Raw genomic sequence first — 21476 nt, 5'->3', positions numbered from 1 at the left:
CCACCAAGGATCCTGGATTGTGAGACGGCCCAGGCAAGTCCGAGGGACCCCTCAGTGCACATTTTGGACCGTGACGGACGCAGGAGGTTGTCAGCCGGGAGGATTGCGGAGGGCTCAGGGTGTGTCCGGCCCATCTCGCTCAGTCCCAATCGACCGGACCCAAGCAGCAAGCTAACCTACCAGTCAGAGCATCTGCCCCCTGTTGGTCAGTGCACGTCATAGCAACTGGTCGACCGGTCAACTGTCTGCCCCCTGGTGGTCAGTGCATGTCATAGCGACTGGTATACCAGTTGACTCTCTGCCCCCTGGTGGTCAGTACACATCATAGCAAGCCGTTGAGTGGCCTTAGCATATCATTAGCATATTACGCTTTGATTGGTTGAAAGGACGACCGGACACTTAGCATATTAGGCTTTTATTATATAGATAGACTATAGGTCTGGTACATGAATTTGTGCACAGGTGGGGTCCGGTTGGCCCTCCCTGATGGGGGCCGATCAGGGCCAGGCAAGCGTGGGAGAGAGGACGTGGGAGGTTGGCCAGCTGGCCCTGTCCCCAATTGGGGTGGTGGGGGCCGATTGGGGACAGGGCTGGCTGGGGGTAGGGGCTGCAGGCAGTTGGCTGCCCAGCCCCTCCCCCGATTGGAGGGGGGTGATCAGGGGCAGGGCCTGCTGGGGGGAGGGGCCGTGGGACGTTGGGGTGGGGGGTGGATCGGAGCCGTAATCGGGCTGGTTGGCTGCCACAGTGCTCGTCATAGCAACCGGTCATTCGGTCGTTCTGTTCCCTTGGCATATATATATATATTCCTTTGCCTGATAAAAGTCCCATCATTTCTTATTTGCTAGTTAGGACACTGATAATATGTATAAAAATGGTGTTATGAACTCTGAATAAATATAGCCTTAAGGTATTGTTAGAAAGTTCCAAGTAGGCTCTAGAGATCTCCATTATTGTAAAGTGAGTTATTAAAAGTTCCAAAGGAATTCCTACTTAAAGAGACTCAGTGAGGACAGAACTTTCATGATACAAATACTCTGTGATTTGTTTGGTTGGCACATTTACAAATAAATGAATAAATGAATTAAGTATTAGGAGTATTACCTGCCATTTGATGAGAGTTACTAAATTTGGGACACTTTGCTTGCATGCATATGGTGACTAGGAGGCATTAGTGCCATATAGATGTCACTGCCAGAGCCACCAGACCCTCCAAGGCAGGTATTTTATTCACCATTCAGTAGGCTGGGGTCAGGGAGTCCTTCAGTTAAATATTTGTGAGAGCTGAGATTCCAACCCAGCCCTGTCTGACCCCAAGCCCTGTGCTCTCTTCTGTATACTGTGTTGTTGAAAAGAACATACCATGGAATTCTTAACATGATGGCACATTGTGTTAGGAACCCTGGGGACTATGGAAAAAATAGCAGAGTCTCTGTACTCAGAAAAATGAAAATACAGTTGGCAAGAGATGATTACATAAGAAATAATGGAGGACAGGAAACAGTGAGGTATAAACACATAACTGCATTCCTTGGACTACAAAAGCTGGGGAAGAGAGGAGACACTTGGCCTGAGGCCGAGCTTTAAAAGGCAGGTGGAATGTAGATAGTCCATTATCTACGTCAGAAAATTCCCATCATGTGCGGATATTAGAATCTACTCCTGTACTGAAGGGGAAGATTGAATAACCTCATAACTACCTGCGGAAATCACTTTCCAAGTTAGACATGAACCAGTGTCTGTTAACATGGTAAATACAATGAGGCAAGATTTTCTCCCAGTTTTCTTTCCCCTATTCAGTAAAGCTCCACAAGAAGTATTCACTTTGTGAATAATAGACATTATAGTGCATTAAAAATACTTATTTTAAAACTAGAGGCCTGGTACACGAATTCATGCACAGGTGGGGTACTTCAGCCTGGCCGCCGATTGGGGCTGTCTCACCCAGTCCTGATTGGGGCCGGCCGGCAGTGGGGAAGGAGCGCAGGAGGTTGGCTGTGGAAAGTTGGCTATGGGCGCGCACTGACCACCAGGGGGCAGCTCCTATGTTGAGCGTCTGCCCCCTTGTGGTCAGTGTGTGTCATTATGACTGGTTGACCAGTCATAACGGTCGCTTAGGCTTTTATATATAGAGATTCTTGATTACATAGTCACACCCAGGTGCTAACACCATGAAAGGCTAGCAGGAGCTGAGTCTGACTGAGAGACCTAGATTTGTGTCTCCCTGTCCTGCTCACCCCAGGACATACTCCCATCAAGTAGAATGGCAGCTGAATGCCTCTCTCTCAGCATGTGTCATCTATGTTAAATGTGGGTACTCTGAAATGAGGGGTGTTTCTAGTGAGGGGAAAAACATATATGGAAGGTCTTGGGCAGGAATTGTTTTTGATTCTTGTGAAATAATAAGCCAAGGAGCATCCTCCAGAGATGTTCAAAAGTAGCAGGGCCAGATCATTGGAGGGCTGTGAGAACCAGAAAGAATTTTAGATTTGTGTTATGGAAGTAGAAGCCATGGAAGGTTTTTGAGAAATGGAATATCACTGTGAAATATCACTGCATCTTTAATGTAGATCAATCTGTTGACGAAACATTGGGTGGATAGTGACATGGGAATGGGAAAGGCTAGTGTAGAGACGTTGTAATAATCCAAAGCTATACACCAGTCATAAAGGTGGGACTTGTGTGGAGATCACTTTGTTGCCTTTGCATCTTTTAAAAAATTTTTCAAAAATCTTATTGATTTCAGAGAAGAGGGGAAAGGGAGAGAGAGAGAGACATATATGATGGGAGAAAGTCATTGATTGGCTGCCTCCTGCATACCCCACACTGGGGATCGAGCCTACAACCCAGGCATGTGCCCTGACCAGAATTGAACCGTGACCTCCTGGTTCATAGGTCAAGCTCAACCACTGAGCCACACCCTCCTGATGACTTTTGCATCTTATTTGATCTCATTGAGGCAATGTAAAGTGAATAATACACATCAAAGGAACAGGTTAAATACCAAGAAATTAGTAAATCAGCTAGCTGTAGTTTTTTGGAATGCACTCTATTATTCATTTATCCAGCCATTCTTTCATCCTGCACTTTTTCCTCCCTCTCTAACACGTTGCTTCCCCAAATAACACTGCCAGTATAGCACTGGCATTAAATTAGGTAATGAATATAAACGTGCCTCTAAGATTCTGAAGACACCTTTCAAACATTATGAGTATTATTTAGTGTCATCCCTTTTGGATGCTCTAATATTATATTTAGATTAGATAGGTAGATGGGTATATTGCTTGTACATTTGGAAATAAATATATACATCAATTATTCTGTTTATAATTATTTGGATTCCTTCAGCATTTTTATGACAATGTCTTCTCCTAGAGAATTAATTGACCAAATAGGGAGTCTTCTTTCTCCCTAGGAAGATCTGAAATAACTACTTTGCTTCTCTTTATGACGCTCCATCTGAGAGATTCACAGCTACAAGAGTAAAGGTTTTGCTATTTAGTTTTAATAACATCACTTTTATTTTCCTCATAAGGAAATAAGTAAGAGTCATATCATTAAATAATATCCTTGCAGTAAATATCCAGTCCTCTGTTGATATGGTTTTCTTTCTTTTGTTGCACACATTCAGTCTTAGAAACAATAGTGAAAAAGAAGTCAATTTATGGAAACGTATCAGGGACATCCCCTGGCCATTGCCTTCAGGTGTAGGTGACCCAAGCAACTGACAGTGTTAACATCTAGTTAAAACATGTGCTTTTTCTCGGTGTAGAGACCTAACAGGCAGGTATCTTCTGTTCTCTCGTAACAATACTATGGTGTGTCAAGCATGCATAACTTGTCAAGTCAGAGAGCAAGGTAGAAAAATTGTAAGATCATCTCATGCGTTGGTCCTTTCCAGTGTTATAACTTTTGTAAATTACCTCAGGGAATAGAATGGCTCAGCCTGTGGTCAGAGTTGACCGAGCCCCTCTTTTTTCAGATAAACAAAGAAATGTTACATGACAACTGGCCAAGAGCCATAGCATGCGTGGCAGACGCCCACCAGATACTTTAACATCGTGGGGCCGATGATGCAGACATGGCATGTGGGCTCAGGGTGATTAGAGAGCATGAAGGAGGCTGTGTTTCTTTGACCATGCTCACTGCTTCCTTGGCAATGCTATTTATCCCTGTGCTAATTTCCAAGGGGAGCAATGAGATGAGAGGCATGCACGATATTTGGAAATGATTTTCTTCTTATTGGCTGTGAGCTGGACATGATTTACTAGCATCCCCTCATGCTTATGTTCTCTTGCTGCTTATGTTATATTTGCTCTTTATGAATAATGGATAGACCTATTTCCCTACCCCTACAGTAGCATACCCAGCTAATAAGAGACACAATTTGTCTTAGCAGCAATATTGTTTGTAATTTCTGAATTCTTTCTACAGGTAGAGACTCAAAGCTATGAATTAATTAGAGCTTGCACACATGAAGTTAGCTCTAATTGTCATTCATAGAGAAGATACAGCATAAAATGACCATTAACACTGGCCAACAGCAAATGAATATATATTTTCTTTACATCTGCTCAGCTAAACAGAGTCCTAGTTGTCTGGTTTACACCGTTGTCATTTTCAGAGTCGTCTTAGCTTACTTCCTCATGCAGGGAGTCCCCACTGACCATCTACTAACCCCCTGGGCTGGGCACTGAGGGGAATGCAGTGATGAAGCTGATCAGCCCCCTACCCTCAGGGAACCTACAGTCCTGTGGAGGGAGAGGTATGCAAGCAGATACACAGTGGTCTGTGCCTTCAGCCCATTAGCCTGTCCAGAGTGTAATTCTTAAGTTCTTTTTCTTTGGACCAATGGCTTTGGTGTGAATTATGTTTTGGATTCAGTGTTGCGTTAGCCTGAGCTCTTTTAAGAGACAGTTCTATGTTTTGTCCATTTCTCATTCTTATGATCTAGCGGCTCCTGCCATATAGTAAGCACATGAAATGTATGGTCCCTGAGTGAGTAAATGGATACCCAGATCTGCTGAGAACTACTGTTTGGTTCAGCCTGATGAACAGCAAGATATAGTCCCTGTAGTCCTGACCAACAGAAATAAGGAAAAAGTATCAGTGTCTCATCCTGTCCCCTCCACTGAGGTGAGTTTAACAGGATAATGCATTATTTATTCTTGAGAAATAGTCCATGTAGTCCAAGGATCTGCAAAGCATCTACCACCCTCAACATTTAATGCATTTTACTTCACTGATGGCCTCTCTTCCCCGCCCCCCAGCATGCTAGTGAGGATATTTTTGGAAACCATGACTTAAGGAATGAAATCTACCTTCAATTATTTATGGTTCAAATGAATGCAAATAGGACTTTCTGGCTTGCTGCGCGGATGCTCATTAATAAATATTTCACTAGGTGTTAGGAAGATTCAGATTGACTAAGCGGGGCTCTTTTTCAATATAAACAAAAGCCCTTGTGTTTTCACCACTGTGCTGGCCCCATTCTGTGTCTGGCTTTCATTACGGCAAATGAATGTTGGGTGCATCTACAGAAGGCTGGATCCTATGGGAACGGGAGTCCTTGGGAACTCTGCTGTGAAAGAATCCTCTAGTTCAACCCAGTTTAATATCATTAGCAGGGTGATTGTGCTGTTAAGATAAATGGCCAACTGGTTTAAAGAGAAACCTACACGTTCTAATTATTCTTTCACTTTCGTCATTGAAGAATAGGACATTGAACCAAGGGGCAGAAGACGGAGATGTTGCACTTGGCCTAGTGCTATGACTGAGTCTTTGAGAATTCCAGGTCCCCCAGCCTCCGGGGCCTGTGAATGGCATTGGCGTCATGCCAGAGTCCTTTGCTCTAGAAGTGAACACATGACAGTAGCAGCTCCTGTCATGTCCCTCCTTTCTACATGTGCGTTTTGCCCATTCATTTTTCCAACAATACTGTATGCATTTGATGTTGCCAATGTTTTTAAAACAACCACAATACCTAAAACTTAGTTGTGAAAAACTTGCCTCTCCATCTTCGGAAATGAGCACATGGAAAACGTTTTTACAATTATCAGATCTGTGGCCATTTATTTTACTTTATTCAGAATCCCAATGCATACGGGCTTTGACATTTTTAGAATTTGGTGTAGAAGAATGCCGGACTACTTAGGAGTCAGATCTAGGTTCAAGATACAATCTTAAAACTTGATAGCAGTGTGACTGTCAGCAAATTACTTATCTCATCTGAACTGCAATTTCTTCCTTTGTAAATGCAAATAACCATCACTGTCAAAACAGCCCCCAAAGTAGAGTGAGGTTCAAGAATGTGGAAGTCCTTCACAAGGGCTAACAGGCACTGTAGTTAGAGAGACCATCATTTAGCCACGTGACTTATTTAGACTTAGTGTCCCTATTAATTAGTGAGGTGCTGGGATCTTGTATAAGTGATTATTATAAAAGGAGAGGAACTACAATGAATACCTCCTGCCCAAAAGGAGCTTGTTATATAGCTGCCAAAACAAAATATGCATGTGGGAAATGATATAAGAACACATAACAGTATTAATAAATATAAATGCACACAGTGACGGTCTGAATACATACATGCTCAATGCAAAGCTAATTCCAGTGCCGGTGGCTCTCATGCCTGTGGCCATAATTTTTCCTTGTTGACCTCATAAAATTGGACACTTTTATGTCTGCTATCATTTTGAAAATAAACTAGCAGAGGGAGCTCATTGCTAGTATGATGGGCTAGGCATTTTTTCACAAGTTTCCTATGAGACAAAGTTTTCCGAAATAATTTTTCCATTAAGATATATTTTATCTCTGTGCTATGATAAAGCATATATTCCTTACTTTTTTTTTCCATTGCTTTGAAACCAGGAGACATTTCTCAGGTGAAACCAGGGCTTATATTGAATTTTTTTTTTTTTAGTGTTTGAACTACTATAGGTTTTTTCTGTCCCTTGCATATTCAGCTGCAGTTAGTAGCAACAATGAGCTCAAGCATGTAACTCACTGAGCAGAATAACCTAAGTGCAGACACTGACTGTGGCAGCTGTTTTCTGAGTGTTTTAGGTATTTGTCATCAACATAATCCAGAGGAATATCGGTTCTGTTGGAACTGATAACATTGTAATAGAAATTGCTTTATAGAGGCTAGTTTTTGTTTGAAAATGTATATTCCATCATTTTATGTAGTTTTTTTTTAATATTCACCCGAGGATATGTTTTTTATTGATTTGAGAGAGGAAGGGAGAGGGGGAGAGAGAGAAAGAGAGAGAGAGAGAGAGAGAGAGAGAGAGAGAGAGATACATCCATGTGAGAGAGAAACATTAATTGGCTGCCTCCTACACACCCCCTACTGGGGATCAAGACTGCAACCTGGGGATGTGCCCTGACCTGGAATCAAACTGGGGACCTTTTGGTGCATGGGACAACACTTAACCAACTGAGCCACAGCGACTGGGCTGTTAGCCTAATTTTTAACATTTATTTAGCCTTACAAAGGATATGAAAACTTGAATAAAATAGAATAATATAAAAGTGGATCTATTTATAATACTAACTATAAAGGAAGAAATGAGTCTGAGGCCTCTGGAAGGAAGTAGGATAATAATAGTGGAACCAACAGTCAGTAGTAGAACCCAGCTGAGATGGCTTAGAACTGTTTAGCTTCGTTCACTTTCAGTATAAAGTTGATGTGACTGCAGCGCATTTTGCCACGCAGAAGCCCTGAGAGTGTAATGTGACAGTAGATGGCCAACGTGAGACTCTAGAAACCGAGTCTCTTTCAAATAGGAAAGAGATCTGTAGGAGGTAAATTTGAGGAGAACTTTGAGCCACTGTGGAAATAACTTTGTGTATATTGTTACAAGATCATTATAGATATTGGTCTGGGAACGTGTGGATATGGGAGCAGAGAAAGGAACCAACGGTGATATGAGAATATTATTATGGCTTAATTGGAATAATTAAGCCTGTGAATAAAGGAGATAAAAGTAGAAAAGTTTAGGGGACAAGAAATGTCTGAGACTCACGTGTGCCATAGTTGTTGACGGGGGGGGGGGGGGGGCGTGGGGGGCGGCGGCAGGGATCTTGCTATTTCCCAGGTATGTTTCCCGAGAGCCCTGAGCATTAGCTGGCAGTTCACTGAGGGCCAGTGATCGTAGAGTGGGAGAAGCTAAGTCGTCATAAGCTAAGTTCAGAAACAAGGTTCACTGCCAAATAGGCTCATTAGAGACAGTCACACTGTTTTCCAAAGCATCCATTTATTAAATGTAAAGAAATCTATTCTGCTGAGGAACCGTGAAGGAGTGGACCCATTGGCCAGCCTTCTCCTCCAGCAACATGATGTCATTTGATCCCAGCAGCTCAAAATTCATGTTTGGCACATGAAATACCTCCAGTCTCTGACATCTGCCCTTGATACCCAAGAAGCACCCACTTAGTGAAATTTAGTCACTAAATTTCGCGGGGCCAGGGGTGGAAACATGTTTTGATTTGCTAATGGTTTGCCCTAAAACGCCTCCTTGATACATTTAACCCAGTGCTTGCATCATTTCACTTCTCAACCTTCTCTTTGTTCCTTCACTATCTCCATCTTTTCACTTTGTTTAATACTCTGCATTTATTTTCCAAATCACAGCCTTTAAAATAAGCTGTGCTGTGTAACCCTTTCCAAAGCACCGGCCTTTCCCGACAGGCCTCGTCTGTGATAGGAACACCGTGCTTTGTTCACTAGAATGCTATTCACCACATCCACTGTGCTTGCCATCGCATTCAGTGCGTCGTTCAGTGCATCGCATGTGACGCACAGACGGGCGGGCACCATGGCTGCTCCAGCTCAGTTCCAACAGGAGAGAGAAAACAGAGGGAGAGGAATGACTAGCGCTGTGTAATGAAGTAAAGTAGTTCAATTAATAATGTGGTTTAAAGAGATGGGGGAAAACCATGAGTGAGTGGGCTCTGATTGGTCCTTGAAAGAAGGTTACAGTGAAAGTGACAGCTTTCAAGCCTCCATTCCAGCTTCTCTACCACAATTTAGGAAATGCCTGGATGGAGAAGGAGACCACAGAGATACCATGAGAAGAGGCTTTTGTTGTTGTTGGTTTTTTGGGTTTTTTTTTTTTTTATGTAAAGAGTATACAGAAAGCCAAGTTTGCTGATGAGTAGAAATGGATACATGTTAGACTTATTTCTTTGTGCCTCCTAGCGACTGTCTGCAATGAACAGGACACGTTCCCTCTCCTCAAAATCTTTACAAACCAGCAGAAAATACCCCTCATCAGGAGTCTTTTGTGGACCTGGGGTGCTGTGGGGACAAAATGAAAGGCAATTCAGGGGAGACTCCGGGGAGAAGGCCTCCTGGAGAAAGTAATATTTAAGCTACTGGCTGGAGGTGACTGTTGGGAGATGATCTATGAGGAGAATGTTCTTGCAAATAAGCCAGCATGTGCAAGACCTGGAGACAAGGATGCCATGGCCCTGTGACTTGCATTAGATTATTTAAAGGCCAAATGGATATGGATGTGGTGCATTCATGGAACTGCAGGTAGTTATATGTTCTATGCCATAGTAGCTGTATGTTAGATACAGATGGCAAACAAGCATGTGAACAGATGCTTCACATCACTGGTTATTTTAGGGAGGCCTGGGAAAGAAATTACCTTAAATTAAGTTCTGCCCATTCATCTACATCATCTCAGTTAATAAAAGCCTGAGTCATGGTACTGGACGTTACAAATGGAGCCACAGAAATGTCTGCCCAGACTCTAACAAGGGACTAATCGAGGTGGCACCTCATGTCGTATGCTGTGTGAATGGCATCCTTGGGGCAGGGTTCTTTCCCTGTGGAAGCTTTAGCACCAAAACAATGCGTGGCCTAAGGTAGATACTCCATGCGTATTGCTTATTCAAACAAAGGAATGGACAGTGAGTAAGTGCACGTACACAAAAGATAATATAATGAGGATGTCTCTAGCTTCTTACATGAGTGGCAAGGCTGAAAATAAGAAGAAATAAAAGGTATTTAAGTTTAAGCCTCCATAAGTGAAATGAGATGGTACAGAAATGGAACATAGGAACATAGGAATGATAATGGGAGGGCAGCTATGACGAGTTCGTTTTAGACAGAGTTTGAATTATCAAGAGGACATCCAATTGAAAGTATCTAATAGGTGATTAAAAATGCAGGTCAGGAGCTTGGAGAGAGAAGTCAGGGCATGGGATAAGATGTATTGTATTTTAAGAGAAATAATTCAGTCTTTCGTATATTCAGGTATTTTGTATCTAGCAATATTGTGGCCTTGTCAATCAATACAAGGTTCTGCTGCATCCGTCCATACTCGAAGGCTTTCTGCATGGACTTCTGCTGATTGTCCTTCCCTACCAACCCCCTTTATGAGTCATTACCCAAAGGGGAACATTTGGGAGGCAGCAAGGTTAGAAAGCTACATTATAGCCTGGCCTCTGGAGCTAAACTGCCCGAGTTCAAATTTTGGCCCCATCACTTAGTAGCTGACCTGGGAAAAGTACGTAAGCTTTGTATGCCTTCATTTCTTCTTCCAAATGACAGTTATGAAAGCCCTGTACTTCATAGTGTTGTGAGGAGTAAGTGTGCTGGCATATCGTAAGTACCATGTAACTGTCAGCCATTAATGTTACTGTTATTTTTCACTTGCTCACTTTCCGGATATGTAACATGCAGATAGTAATAGCACAGACCTCATGGAGTTATAAGAATTGCATAAAGTAATCCGTACAAAGCTGTCCAATCAGGCATCGTAGGAGCTCAATAGATGCTAGCAATTATTAGTATAGCTTCTACTGACAGAGAAGCAGGTACATTGGCCATTGCCCTGTATCCTGCACTAGAATAGCTAAAGACCAAATGGATGGGGGGCTGGAGGGGGGCAATGGGAGAAAAAAGGGAACATATGGCCCTAGCTGGTTTGGCTCAGTGGATAGAGTGTCAGCCTGTGGACTGAAGGGTCCCAGGTTCGATTCCGGTCAAGGGTACATGCCCGGGCTGCAGGCTCGATTCCCAGTTGGGGGCATGCAGGAGGCAGCTGATCAATGATTCTCTCTCATCATTGATGTTTCTATCTCTCTATCCCTCTCCCTTCCTCTCTGAAATAAATAAAAATATATTTTAAAAGAAGAGAGATTAGCTCTTAGCCTAATTTTAAAAAGGGGGGGGCATATATAATACTTCCAACAATAAAGAATTATTTTAAAAAACAAATAAAGACCAAACAGATGTGGCTCAGTGGATAGAGCATTGGCCTGGGGACTAAGGGTCCCAGGTTTGATTCACGTCAAAGGCATGTATCTGTCTCTCCCCCTCACTTCTACTCTCTCTAAAACTCAATGGAAAAATATCCTTGGGTGAGGATTAACAACAATAACAACAAAAGAATATTTAATATATTACATATAATTTTCAGGTACTATGATGGACACTTGATAATAAGTTATTTTTCTTGAAAATTTTTCTGACAGCCTTATCCTTTATAATAAAAAATATAAAGGAGAGGTTATTTTACTATAATTAAGATAAATGGAAAGGATACAAACAATCCCAGGCCTGTCAGAAGAGCAGGATTATCATATTTGTCTTTGAGTTTTATATCCATAATCCTTATTAATTTATTTATATGCACTTTTTGGCTCAAAAAGACTGCTTAATATTAAGGATTAGGGCTTAAATTATATCAATTTTAAATTATGTGGTTAAAAAATATACACAGCTGTCATTTAAAGAGGCTTACTTTATTTTGCCTAAAGTGCTTTTCGTCTGGAGGGAACACTTAAATGTAGTCCAAAATCACTTGCAATATATTCAGGTTAAGTTTTTTTTTCTAGTTAAATTTGTTTACAGGCCTGCAGAATTCACATTTCGTAGGTAATATTCTTTTCTCCTTTTATTTAATGACTTTTACCTTTTTTCTCCTCTAGTCCTAGGCATGCATTTTACTCATTGCAAATAAGAGCATCCAAATCCTTGTTTATTTCATTAGTTCAGCAAATTGTCTCCTAGGGATTTGGGCTGAGGACATGATTGGGCTCTGCAACGATGAGCTTATTGTGCACTTTTACTCAGAAAATCTTCATATACAAAAGGCACAGAGAGCGGTTACCTTCAGCGTGAGCGAGTGCAGACTGTTGGGGAGTCTCCCCCCACCCCCGCTGTGCCAATGACTTACTCCCGGGCATTAAGAGGCAAATGGGCTCCAAATGTGCATTAACCTTCATGGATTTTTCTCCAGTTTTCATGTTCCACTGATTTATGGCCTTAAATATGCTTGTTGCTGCTGCTTCTGAATGAGTCCCTTGTAAATCATTTCTAAAGGATCTTTTTTGAGTTGGATAATCCAGGCAAGTTCATCTCCAAGCAATTCTTCCGAGGCTTCTTTCCTTCTGAGCCCACGTTGCTCTGGGTTTGCTCTGTGCCGTGAATGTCGTGTCTGAGAGCGACTGAGGAAGAAATATCTTCAAGGAGCCATGCTCGCTGGGCAGCATCTCTCTGCACCCTGAGTTGTTTCCGGCCTTTGGTGTGACGTCACAGGGTTTGATTCCAAAGGCCCATTTCCCTGGGTACAACTAGCATGCAAGGATGGGCTCATGTCAGAATGGCTTTATTATGGGTTATAGGTTGATTTTTTCTCCATGTATGTCAAGCATGGCAGGGGTTGGAAGTATACTCTCATAAACGTCTGCTCTGCCCCTTGGAGTGACTTGCAGAAAGGGTCCTCAGCAGGACCCTATTATGAGCACTGCTTGGCGTCTTCTTACCTGGCCCGTGTATTCCAGGAAAGCTCTACATGTGGCACTCAGCATTTTATTATCTTTCCTGCCCAAAGATTATTCCTACTTACTGGATATCAGGAGAAATGTAGTTTTGTTTTCTCTTTGTCATTCATGCTATAGGGTTGTGATTACTGCTGTTGGTTGCACTGTTTCCATGAAACAAAAACACAAAATCAAAGGTGCAAATTGCAGAAAATTTAAATTTAGAATGCTGGCTTTTGGAGTACAAAGAATTCATTCATGTCTCTCTCATGAACAGTGTGTCGCTGTTTAAGTTTGAATTCATACATTTAGAAATGTCTGTGTCATAGGACATTATTAAATGTGCACAGTGAGGATGGGCCGTTGGACTTACCCTGGAATGTGCTCGGCTACTTAAGCCTAGCTTCCGCAGGCCCATACGTATCACGCAGATCCTCACGCAGGAACCTTGGGCTAACACAAAGGGAAGATGGTTCAGATTTCTAAAAATGTCTCTAAAGCTACTCTGCAGTAGAAGAGATTCAGAGTTTCTTGGTGGGGTTAGCATGGCCCATCAGTGCAGATTCAGGCTAGATTAGAGACCAGTGAAGTGATACGCTGAGAAATCCGCAGAATGTAGAAGGTCAGTGGGATACATCACACATCGCCAGTGGTTCTAATACACGGGATTAGCAGAAACATCCCCAAGCCTTTCAGATAAATACTCTGTGTACACTATTCAGCCTACACTACCAAAACATGTATACAATAATATACAACAAAGTCAGGAAATATCATAGTGAAAGGAATTGAAATTTTGTATGGTGTATGATACAGATTATGTGCAAATGTATACATTAAAAGCATAATTAACAGCAAACACTGACACACTGTTCATGAGAGACAGGGACAAATTCTTTGCGCTCCAAAACCCAGAATTCTGAATTGAATTTTCCTGAAATTTTCACTTTTAATTTTGTATTTTGATTTTATGGAAAGATGATGTCTCCCCATGACTATTCAACTTTTGGGTTCAGGACAAGAATACCAGAGAAGTGATGCTGTTGGGAGGCACAGGATATCCGGTTGTCCCATTACTGATAATGTCGGCCATGGAGCTGAAGAAATTCATTAGGGTGTGAATGTAAGGAGTACATGTTTACTATGAGCAACTATTTTTATTCAAGTGAATAAATATCATTGCCACTTCTCAAACACAATCAAGGCCCTCTGTGTTCAAGGCTGTTTCCAGCTGGCAACAGCTACAATTCGTGGCTGAGATGAGATGGAAGAAATGGAGCTTTGCAATGAACTAGAATTTGCAATGAGGAGGAGGCTGAGTTAAGCAAGGACCTGGGAAACTTGTATGAAATTTTAATTAGTTTATAATTTCTCTGGATAGAAATCAAATCAAGATAAAAATCTTGAAAATCCTGGGTAAATATAGGTAGTGTATGCTCCTGTATGCAGTCCAAAGGACATAGACTTGTATAAAAAAGAGTAAATTTAAAATATTGATACATTTGTACGTATTTTAGGAGGCCCATAGTTGATGAAATTCTGAAAAGAAAACTGGTTAAATATTTACAAGTAGCAATATTACAATGTCCGGAGTAAGATCCATGCTTTGGTCATTCAAATGCAATGAGAATAGGTTGTCTACTCTCACTTGTTTTTTTGTTTTATCCTACTTTACAATTTTCGATTTAGGAAGCTGATCTGAATAAGATTTCTCGAAATCCTGTAATTAAATGCTTCCCATATAGCATTATGTAGATCCTTTCCTTCGAGTCTTATTCTGTCTACGTCTTTATATCTCTACCTGGGCTTTGTGTTCGCCTTCTCATCACTTACAGAGATGGGAAATCCCTAACATGAAGGCACTTCGTGAGATGAGATAATACCCTTTTGACAGGGTTCCGTCTGTGTTCATCTTCCCTTTGAAGTGAAGTGTTTTCTTTCCTAATGAGATCCATTTGACTGCTAAGAATTCAATGCTTCCTCACTTCCATTGAGCTGACTGGGAGCAATGTTAGAAAAACTGGGCTTTTTGTTGAGTCTCCTCTCCACTCTCCTGCCTCCCACTCAGCAGATCATCTTCAAAGTACTTGATGGTGAAAGGAGCCATGCAGTGTACTGTGGGGACTGGAGGAAACAAAATACAGACTTGCTCATGAACGACCACGAGGAGGTCCTGCCAATAACTTGGGGAAAGAATTCAACAGAAACAAAATGAAGATGTTCACTGTGGGATTATCTATAATAAACCAGGCGGCAGCATGGCTGCTTCCTAATCAATGTTTGGTTTAATAATGTGTTCATTAGCAGGAGGGGATGAATGAGTCTCTGATACTCTACAAAAGAGCAGACTATAAAGTAATGTGAAACAACTGAATTATGCAAAGTAAAAAACAGTGTGGAATGTGGGCAGGGACTAGAGAATGCTCTTTTAGTGAGAGGCAACTATTAGCGTTGGGGTGGTGGAGGTATGGGGTGATTTTTTTCAAAAACAATTTTTTTATTTGGCTCTCTAGTCCAAATTCTTGAGAAGAGGATATTATTTGTCAGCCAGGACATGCCCGTTTCAGGAACTATGGGTTGAAGTTAAAGGGTCTGTAAATTATTTTATTCAGCACTTTCTTCGCCACATACATCCTGAGAGCCTACTGTGTGCTAGCCAGTACTACTCACTGAGGATACAGCCTGAGCAATTTGGCCCCTGGCCACATGGGACTTTGGTCACTTACACAAATAGCATTAGTTACCATTTCCTTAGCAGTTGCTGTCAGCCTCTGTGCTGAGTGCTTAACTTTCATCTCTTCGTTTAATCATCAGAACAGTCCTGTGTTATCATACCCATTTTACAGAATACAAAGCTAAGATACAGAAGGCTGAATAATCTGCCCAACCTTGTACGTTCAGGATTCAGACTCGGGTACCACTGCTCTCAGGCCTGCTCTTGGCCGCTCAGCCTCCCTAAATCACTCCTCTCTTCAGTGACCAGGAGTGTGGCTCACCTCCCAGATGCCCAAGAAGGTGCTGGTTCAGTGTCCTTCCTGCCCCAGAAAGAGCCGTTTGCCTAATTAAAGCAATCGCTACCCATTTTCGACTAGAGTACAAAAGCGGTCTGATAAGACAGCTCTAATTTTTCTCTTTCATTCTCTTGCGAATGTTTCACACTTTCTGCACAGGGAGGGCCCTCGCAGCTCTGAAAGCAGATTTGGGAACATGCTGGATGGGTCCCCTCCAGTCAGAGATGACAGCATCAGCCTGGATGTGTCGTTTTAGACGGATGTGTGTGCTTTAGGGAATAAGTGATTTGTATTTGAGAGAAATCACTCAGTGGCAAGTGACGGGAACTCCTCCATCAGTGTGCTCAGAGCGGTTCGATATTTTAGGGACACGGAGGCAAATAAGGGACCAGAAAACATGAACAGGGGAATAATTTAGAGCCTTCTGTCACTGTTTAGGAACAGTGACACTAAAAATTGTGTTCTAATGTTAAAGATATTGAAAATGTAAGAAATACTCAGAAATCGAAGTCCCATTGAGAAGAATAAATTGGGATTCTGATAATTGATTCCCATAATATTAAAAATAATAAAATAAGACCTTTGCTATATTTGCACATCAGCAGATTAATAACAGAGGTTTTCTTTCACAGGCCCACCAAGGGGCCCCAGAGGCACCTGGGGGGGGGGGGGGGTTTGAGCGTTAGATGAGATGAGAAGGGGCCCACAGAGCAGGGTGCGGAAATCAGAGATCTGAAAATGATGGCCGTGGATGGCTAACTGCTTCCATGTCTTCATTTTCCCCTACCTTCTTCCACTCTTCTTAAAGACTCATGATATTTTGTCTGGGTCATATTTTTATTTCCCTCTCCATGTTGATGACATCAATTAAGAAGCCTTGTGGCTGTTTCTCATCACTTCTCAATTTCTGCCTTTCCCCCAAATTCTTTGGGTTGCTTTTTCCTCATGATAGTCCTATGTGTGCTTGCTCCTTCCCCCACCACACATGCACACCCGGGGGTTAATGGAGTGTGTAACTGCTAATATGCACAATTAACCACGATTTATTTCTTTATTAAGTGAAGGAAACACTTCAGAGGCTAAACAGCTAAACTGAAGGAACATGTATACACTAAACTTTAAATGTGATCTAATTAGAAAGCAGTTTATGAAATATAGTCTCTGACATGTGTAGGTGATTTTCATTTTCTAATTTAAATTTATTTGAGTAGTTAATACATTCATGATTTTTAAAATCACATGATTCAAACAAGTTATAACTGAAACGTCTTATTCCCACTCCTCTTCCAGACCCCACCCCTATTTCTGCTTCCTACAGGTACTCAGTTTTAGTCTTTAAACTAAATATTAAAATATATTTTTATTGATTTCAGAGAGAGAGGGAGAGGGAGAGAGAAAGAGACACATCAATGAGAGAGAGAACCATCGATCGGCTACCTTCTGAACATCCCCCATTGGGGACCGAGCCTGTAACCCAGGCGTGTGCCCTGACCAGAAATCTAACCCGCAACCTCCTGGTTCATAGGTTGACACTCAACCACTGAGCCACGCTGGCTGGGCAGTTTTAGTTTTGTTATGAGTCTTCCCAGGGTGTCTTTATAAGAAAATAAACAAATGAGGATATATAGTTCTTTCACAAAAGTGAGTGTAATATAAATACTGCTGAACACAAATTGCTTTGCCATTTGCTCTTTTTCTCACTTAATATATCCCGGAGGCCTTTACATGTTAGTGCCCGCACAGCTTCCATGTTTGGAGGGTTGAGGTTGCTGCATGGTATTCCAGTGTACAGATACATCGGTGGATTTGACGAATCCCAGACTGATGGATTTCTTTGTTGTTTCCAGTCTTTTGCCATTAGAATAATGCCACACTGGCCTATGTAATCATGTTCAGCTATGGCTGTCCGAAAATTTTTTCAAAAGTCAGATTTCTGGTTCAGAGAGAAGTGCATTTGTAATGTTGAATGATCATGACAACTTGCCTTTCATAAGTTGTACTTTTTCACTCTCATCAACATTATTGGAGAATGATTCTTTCCCCACACTTTGGCCGATAGGGTGTGTTTTCAGACTTTTGGAATTTGGCCAATGCATAGATGCTAAAATGACATCTCAGTATAGTTTACTTCCCTTTCTTCTCATTGTGAATGAAGTTAAGAATATTTTCTTATGTTTACTAACCACTGTCTTCCCTTCACTGTAAACTGTCCTTTTGTGCCCTTGGTCATTTTTCTACAAATTTGTTTGTTTTCCCCTACCTGTCATCTGTAATATAGGTTGCAAATACATCTTCCCAGTTAGTCATTCATTTTGTTGTCTTTATTCCATCTGATTTCATTTCACTTTTCCTTTTCCTTTTTTTTTTGAGAAAATTGGTAACCTGCTTTGCATAGCATTGTGGAACTGTAAACATTACCTGCAGAGAGTCTTAATCAGTGGGGAAATCACAGTGGTTTCATGAGTTTACAAATTTTAACAGCACACATTACAAACTCCCTTACTGTTATAAATGTATACAGATGTGAAAAAATAAGAAAACTAACAATGTATTTAGTCCACTTGGCATTAGAAACATTTAATTTCTTTGTTAAAATCTTGTCCAGAGTAGTTGAAAAATGCTTGCACCTTCTCTGTGTTGTATACCTTACGATAAACAGTGAGCATCTTTCCTATGCATTGGTGAACTGTCACACCTCCTTCAAAGTTCAGGTCAACTGCCAGTATTTATTCTTTGATTTTCAGTGTCATGAAATATCTCAAAGAGTTCTTATAATGTGAGATTTTTGGCTGGCATACCTCCTCTGGGCCATCTTCATCCCTTTTGTCATAACCACTTTCCTCATTTATTTAGATCAAGTTCACCTTCACTCTGACCGCATTTGCCTCTCGAATGGGGCAACATTCCCATGGTCAATTATTGCTTCTATAAATCCATTTACATTGAATTCAAACTTCACTCCCACTGTTACCACTTTTAGTTTTTTTTCTGTACTTTTACCATTTTTGGCCAATTCCCTTTTAATTATCCTTTGTAAAATATCACATGGGCATATCACTGAGAGACTTTGCTGTCTGTACATGAACTGAATAACAGATGTGCAATGATCAGTCACCATTACATTTTGAGATGATTGATCATTGATCATGGTGAACATCAATTATTCTGGTAGAGGTATCTGAACTGAAGAGCTAGCCTCAGAGTTTATACTTAATGCCATTACTCACAGTTAAAACACTGTTAACTGGCATTTGAATCTTGGTTTTAGAGGACAGGCATTAACTAAACTGTAGTAACTTAAGTTTGTATATATCAGAAACATGCAAAGCAAGAACTGCCGGTATGGAAAAGCACAAAGAGTAATATGACAAACAACTGCACACTCATCTCTGAGCTTTGGCAGTTATTAACAATCCTTTATATATGCTTTAAGTACGTTAGTAAAGGAAATAGATCATTACAAATAAGGCTGAAGTCCTTCTTTGCCCCCTCCTCCCATCCTGTTCACTTTGTAATCTCCCAACTCATGTATCATTACCTCTCTCTCTCTCTCTCTCTCTCTCTCTCACACACACACACACACACACACACACAAACACACACACACACACACATTTCTATCTACACATATAAAAATCTCAATGAGAAATATGTAGTATTTGGGGTGTACTTTTAAATTTGCATCATAATTGTTTTTCTTTGATTGTGCTTTGCTTTTTGTATTCTTATTTACTTCTTGAATTAATAAAAATATTCTGTGCATCTCTTTTTCTCCACCCCAGTTTAGAAGTAATTTTCTATTTCATCCTATTTCTATTTAATTAGTAAAAAATAACATTTTAAAAGATGGATAGTTATATAGAGAAAGATGACATATATTTATATATTAAAACATATATATATATATATCCACATACATATCTATCTATCTATCTATCCATATATATCTATCCATATATATATATGTGTGTGTATATATATATACACACACATATACATATATATCCATATCTATATATATGACTATTATAGAGTGATGACCTGCTCTTGTTAAGAATTCTGGGAACTTCCCTGCTTCCCTCCATGAAAATAGCCGAAGTCCAGAGATACCCATGTGGGTTTTGTAATATTTCTGTAGCCATCTTTCTGATACATGTAACAACCATTCCTGTTTGGCTTCCAGGTTCATTCAGGAAGTTGAGCATGCCTTGGGACTTGGGCCAGCCAAACAGTGTCCTCTCCGAGAGTTCCTCACTGTGTACATCAAAAACATCTTTCTCAATCAAGTCTTGGCTGAGATCAACAAGGAGATTGAAGGAGTCACGAAAACATCAGATCCCCTGAAGATCCTGGCCAACGCAGACACCATGAAGGTGCTGGGTGTGCAGCGCCCTCTGCTGCAGGTAAGGATATGCTTTGAACTTACTGTTTGTCAACAGTTCTCATGGCCTTCGCAAGAGTCTTAAATTAAAAAACAGAAGAAGAATTGCCATCTGTTTTTATATTCACTGGGGACAAAACAAGAGGAAATAAGTTAAATAGGTACTAAGGACATTTAGGACTAATATAGAGATAATGGAAATTCCTTAGGATCTTTAAGAAAAATGTGGATAGCTTTGAATATGGTAGAACGCACATCTCATTAACATGCAGGCAAGGCCTCCTTATTTGCCTGGAATTTGCCCTTGCTGGGACTTACAGGAAGGAAATCACCCTGCCTAACAGATGCCCACCGAAACCCCCGTACCCATCCATTGGAAGACAGATGCTGTTAAGGACTTGGCCAGCGCACAGTGAACTTGAACCTACCAGCAAACTGGCTTTTCAAAGTCATACCATTTCGTTTAAGTGATGGTCTTGTTAATATTGAAACTTTTACTTTAACTATATAAAGAAATGGTTTCTGGGCAGCAGACATAAAATAATTTCTCAGTAGATATGTGGATTCATAGGCTTGAGGTATTTATTTTGTATCCATTTTATCCAGGGACATAAAGACAAATATAAAACTAAAAGAAAATAGTATGAGTTTAAATTATGGCTGTACATTGATTGCTATTACAGTTGTAATTGAAATGGAATCTTCCTGGCGTTTTTTTCACTTAAGAGAGAAAAATGTTTCTTCATTTTTTACCCAAGTTGCATGATATGAGGATATCTCCAAATGTGGAAGGCTTTCACTCTTCAAAGAGAAGTTGTACCAGTGGAAGGAAGCTACAGTTGCTTTAATGGCTGCCCTTACCCACCTTTGTGTATAGCTTTCTTGATTTTTCCTTCTGTGCACATTAGAATTGATAGCCTTTCATACGTAGTGTCCTAGATAGGAGCATTCTCGTTTATGAGCAGACTCTTCCATGGTGTTGAGAAAATTGAGTAGCGACATTTGCTTCTCCCAGAACTTGAATTATAGCATCACACCGAGGAGTGGGTTCATTCAGATTGTCGGGGTCTGTGTGACGTGGTTCCTGGTGAGGGATGTGTACTGAGCCTGGCCTAGAGAAGGGAGAATCACAGAGGCTCGATGGCTCCTCCACTGGCTCTGTGCAGGGCTGGGACCTTCTCCTCCTTGAGTCTCAGTTCAAATGTCACCTCCACGAAGAAGCTTTTCCTGACTGTCCCACCTAAGTAGGTCCCCTTCTCTGGTTATTCTCCATTCTCCCCTCCTCCATCCATGTCCCCAATCCATTC

The 21476-nt window shown here is 41.1% G+C and overlaps 1 protein-coding gene across 1 annotated transcript in view; it reads left to right on the top strand.

The window, feature by feature from the left end:
* The window catches only part of EXOC4 (exocyst complex component 4), a 719168-nt gene that overhangs the window by 485984 nt on the left and 211708 nt on the right, over positions 1 to 21476 (top strand). The window contains exon 11 of the mRNA XM_006088330.3: positions 19972 to 20191. Coding sequence (XP_006088392.3) covers positions 19972 to 20191 — 220 coding nt within the window. The remainder of the gene's footprint in view (positions 1 to 19971; positions 20192 to 21476) is intronic.

This window comes from Myotis lucifugus, unplaced genomic scaffold (genome assembly GCF_000147115.1).
Source record: "Myotis lucifugus unplaced genomic scaffold, Myoluc2.0 scaffold_46, whole genome shotgun sequence".
NCBI classification, from domain to species: Eukaryota; Metazoa; Chordata; class Mammalia; order Chiroptera; family Vespertilionidae; genus Myotis; species Myotis lucifugus.
Note: the sequence above shows the minus strand (reverse complement) of the source record. Positions and strands in the feature narration are given on the sequence as shown.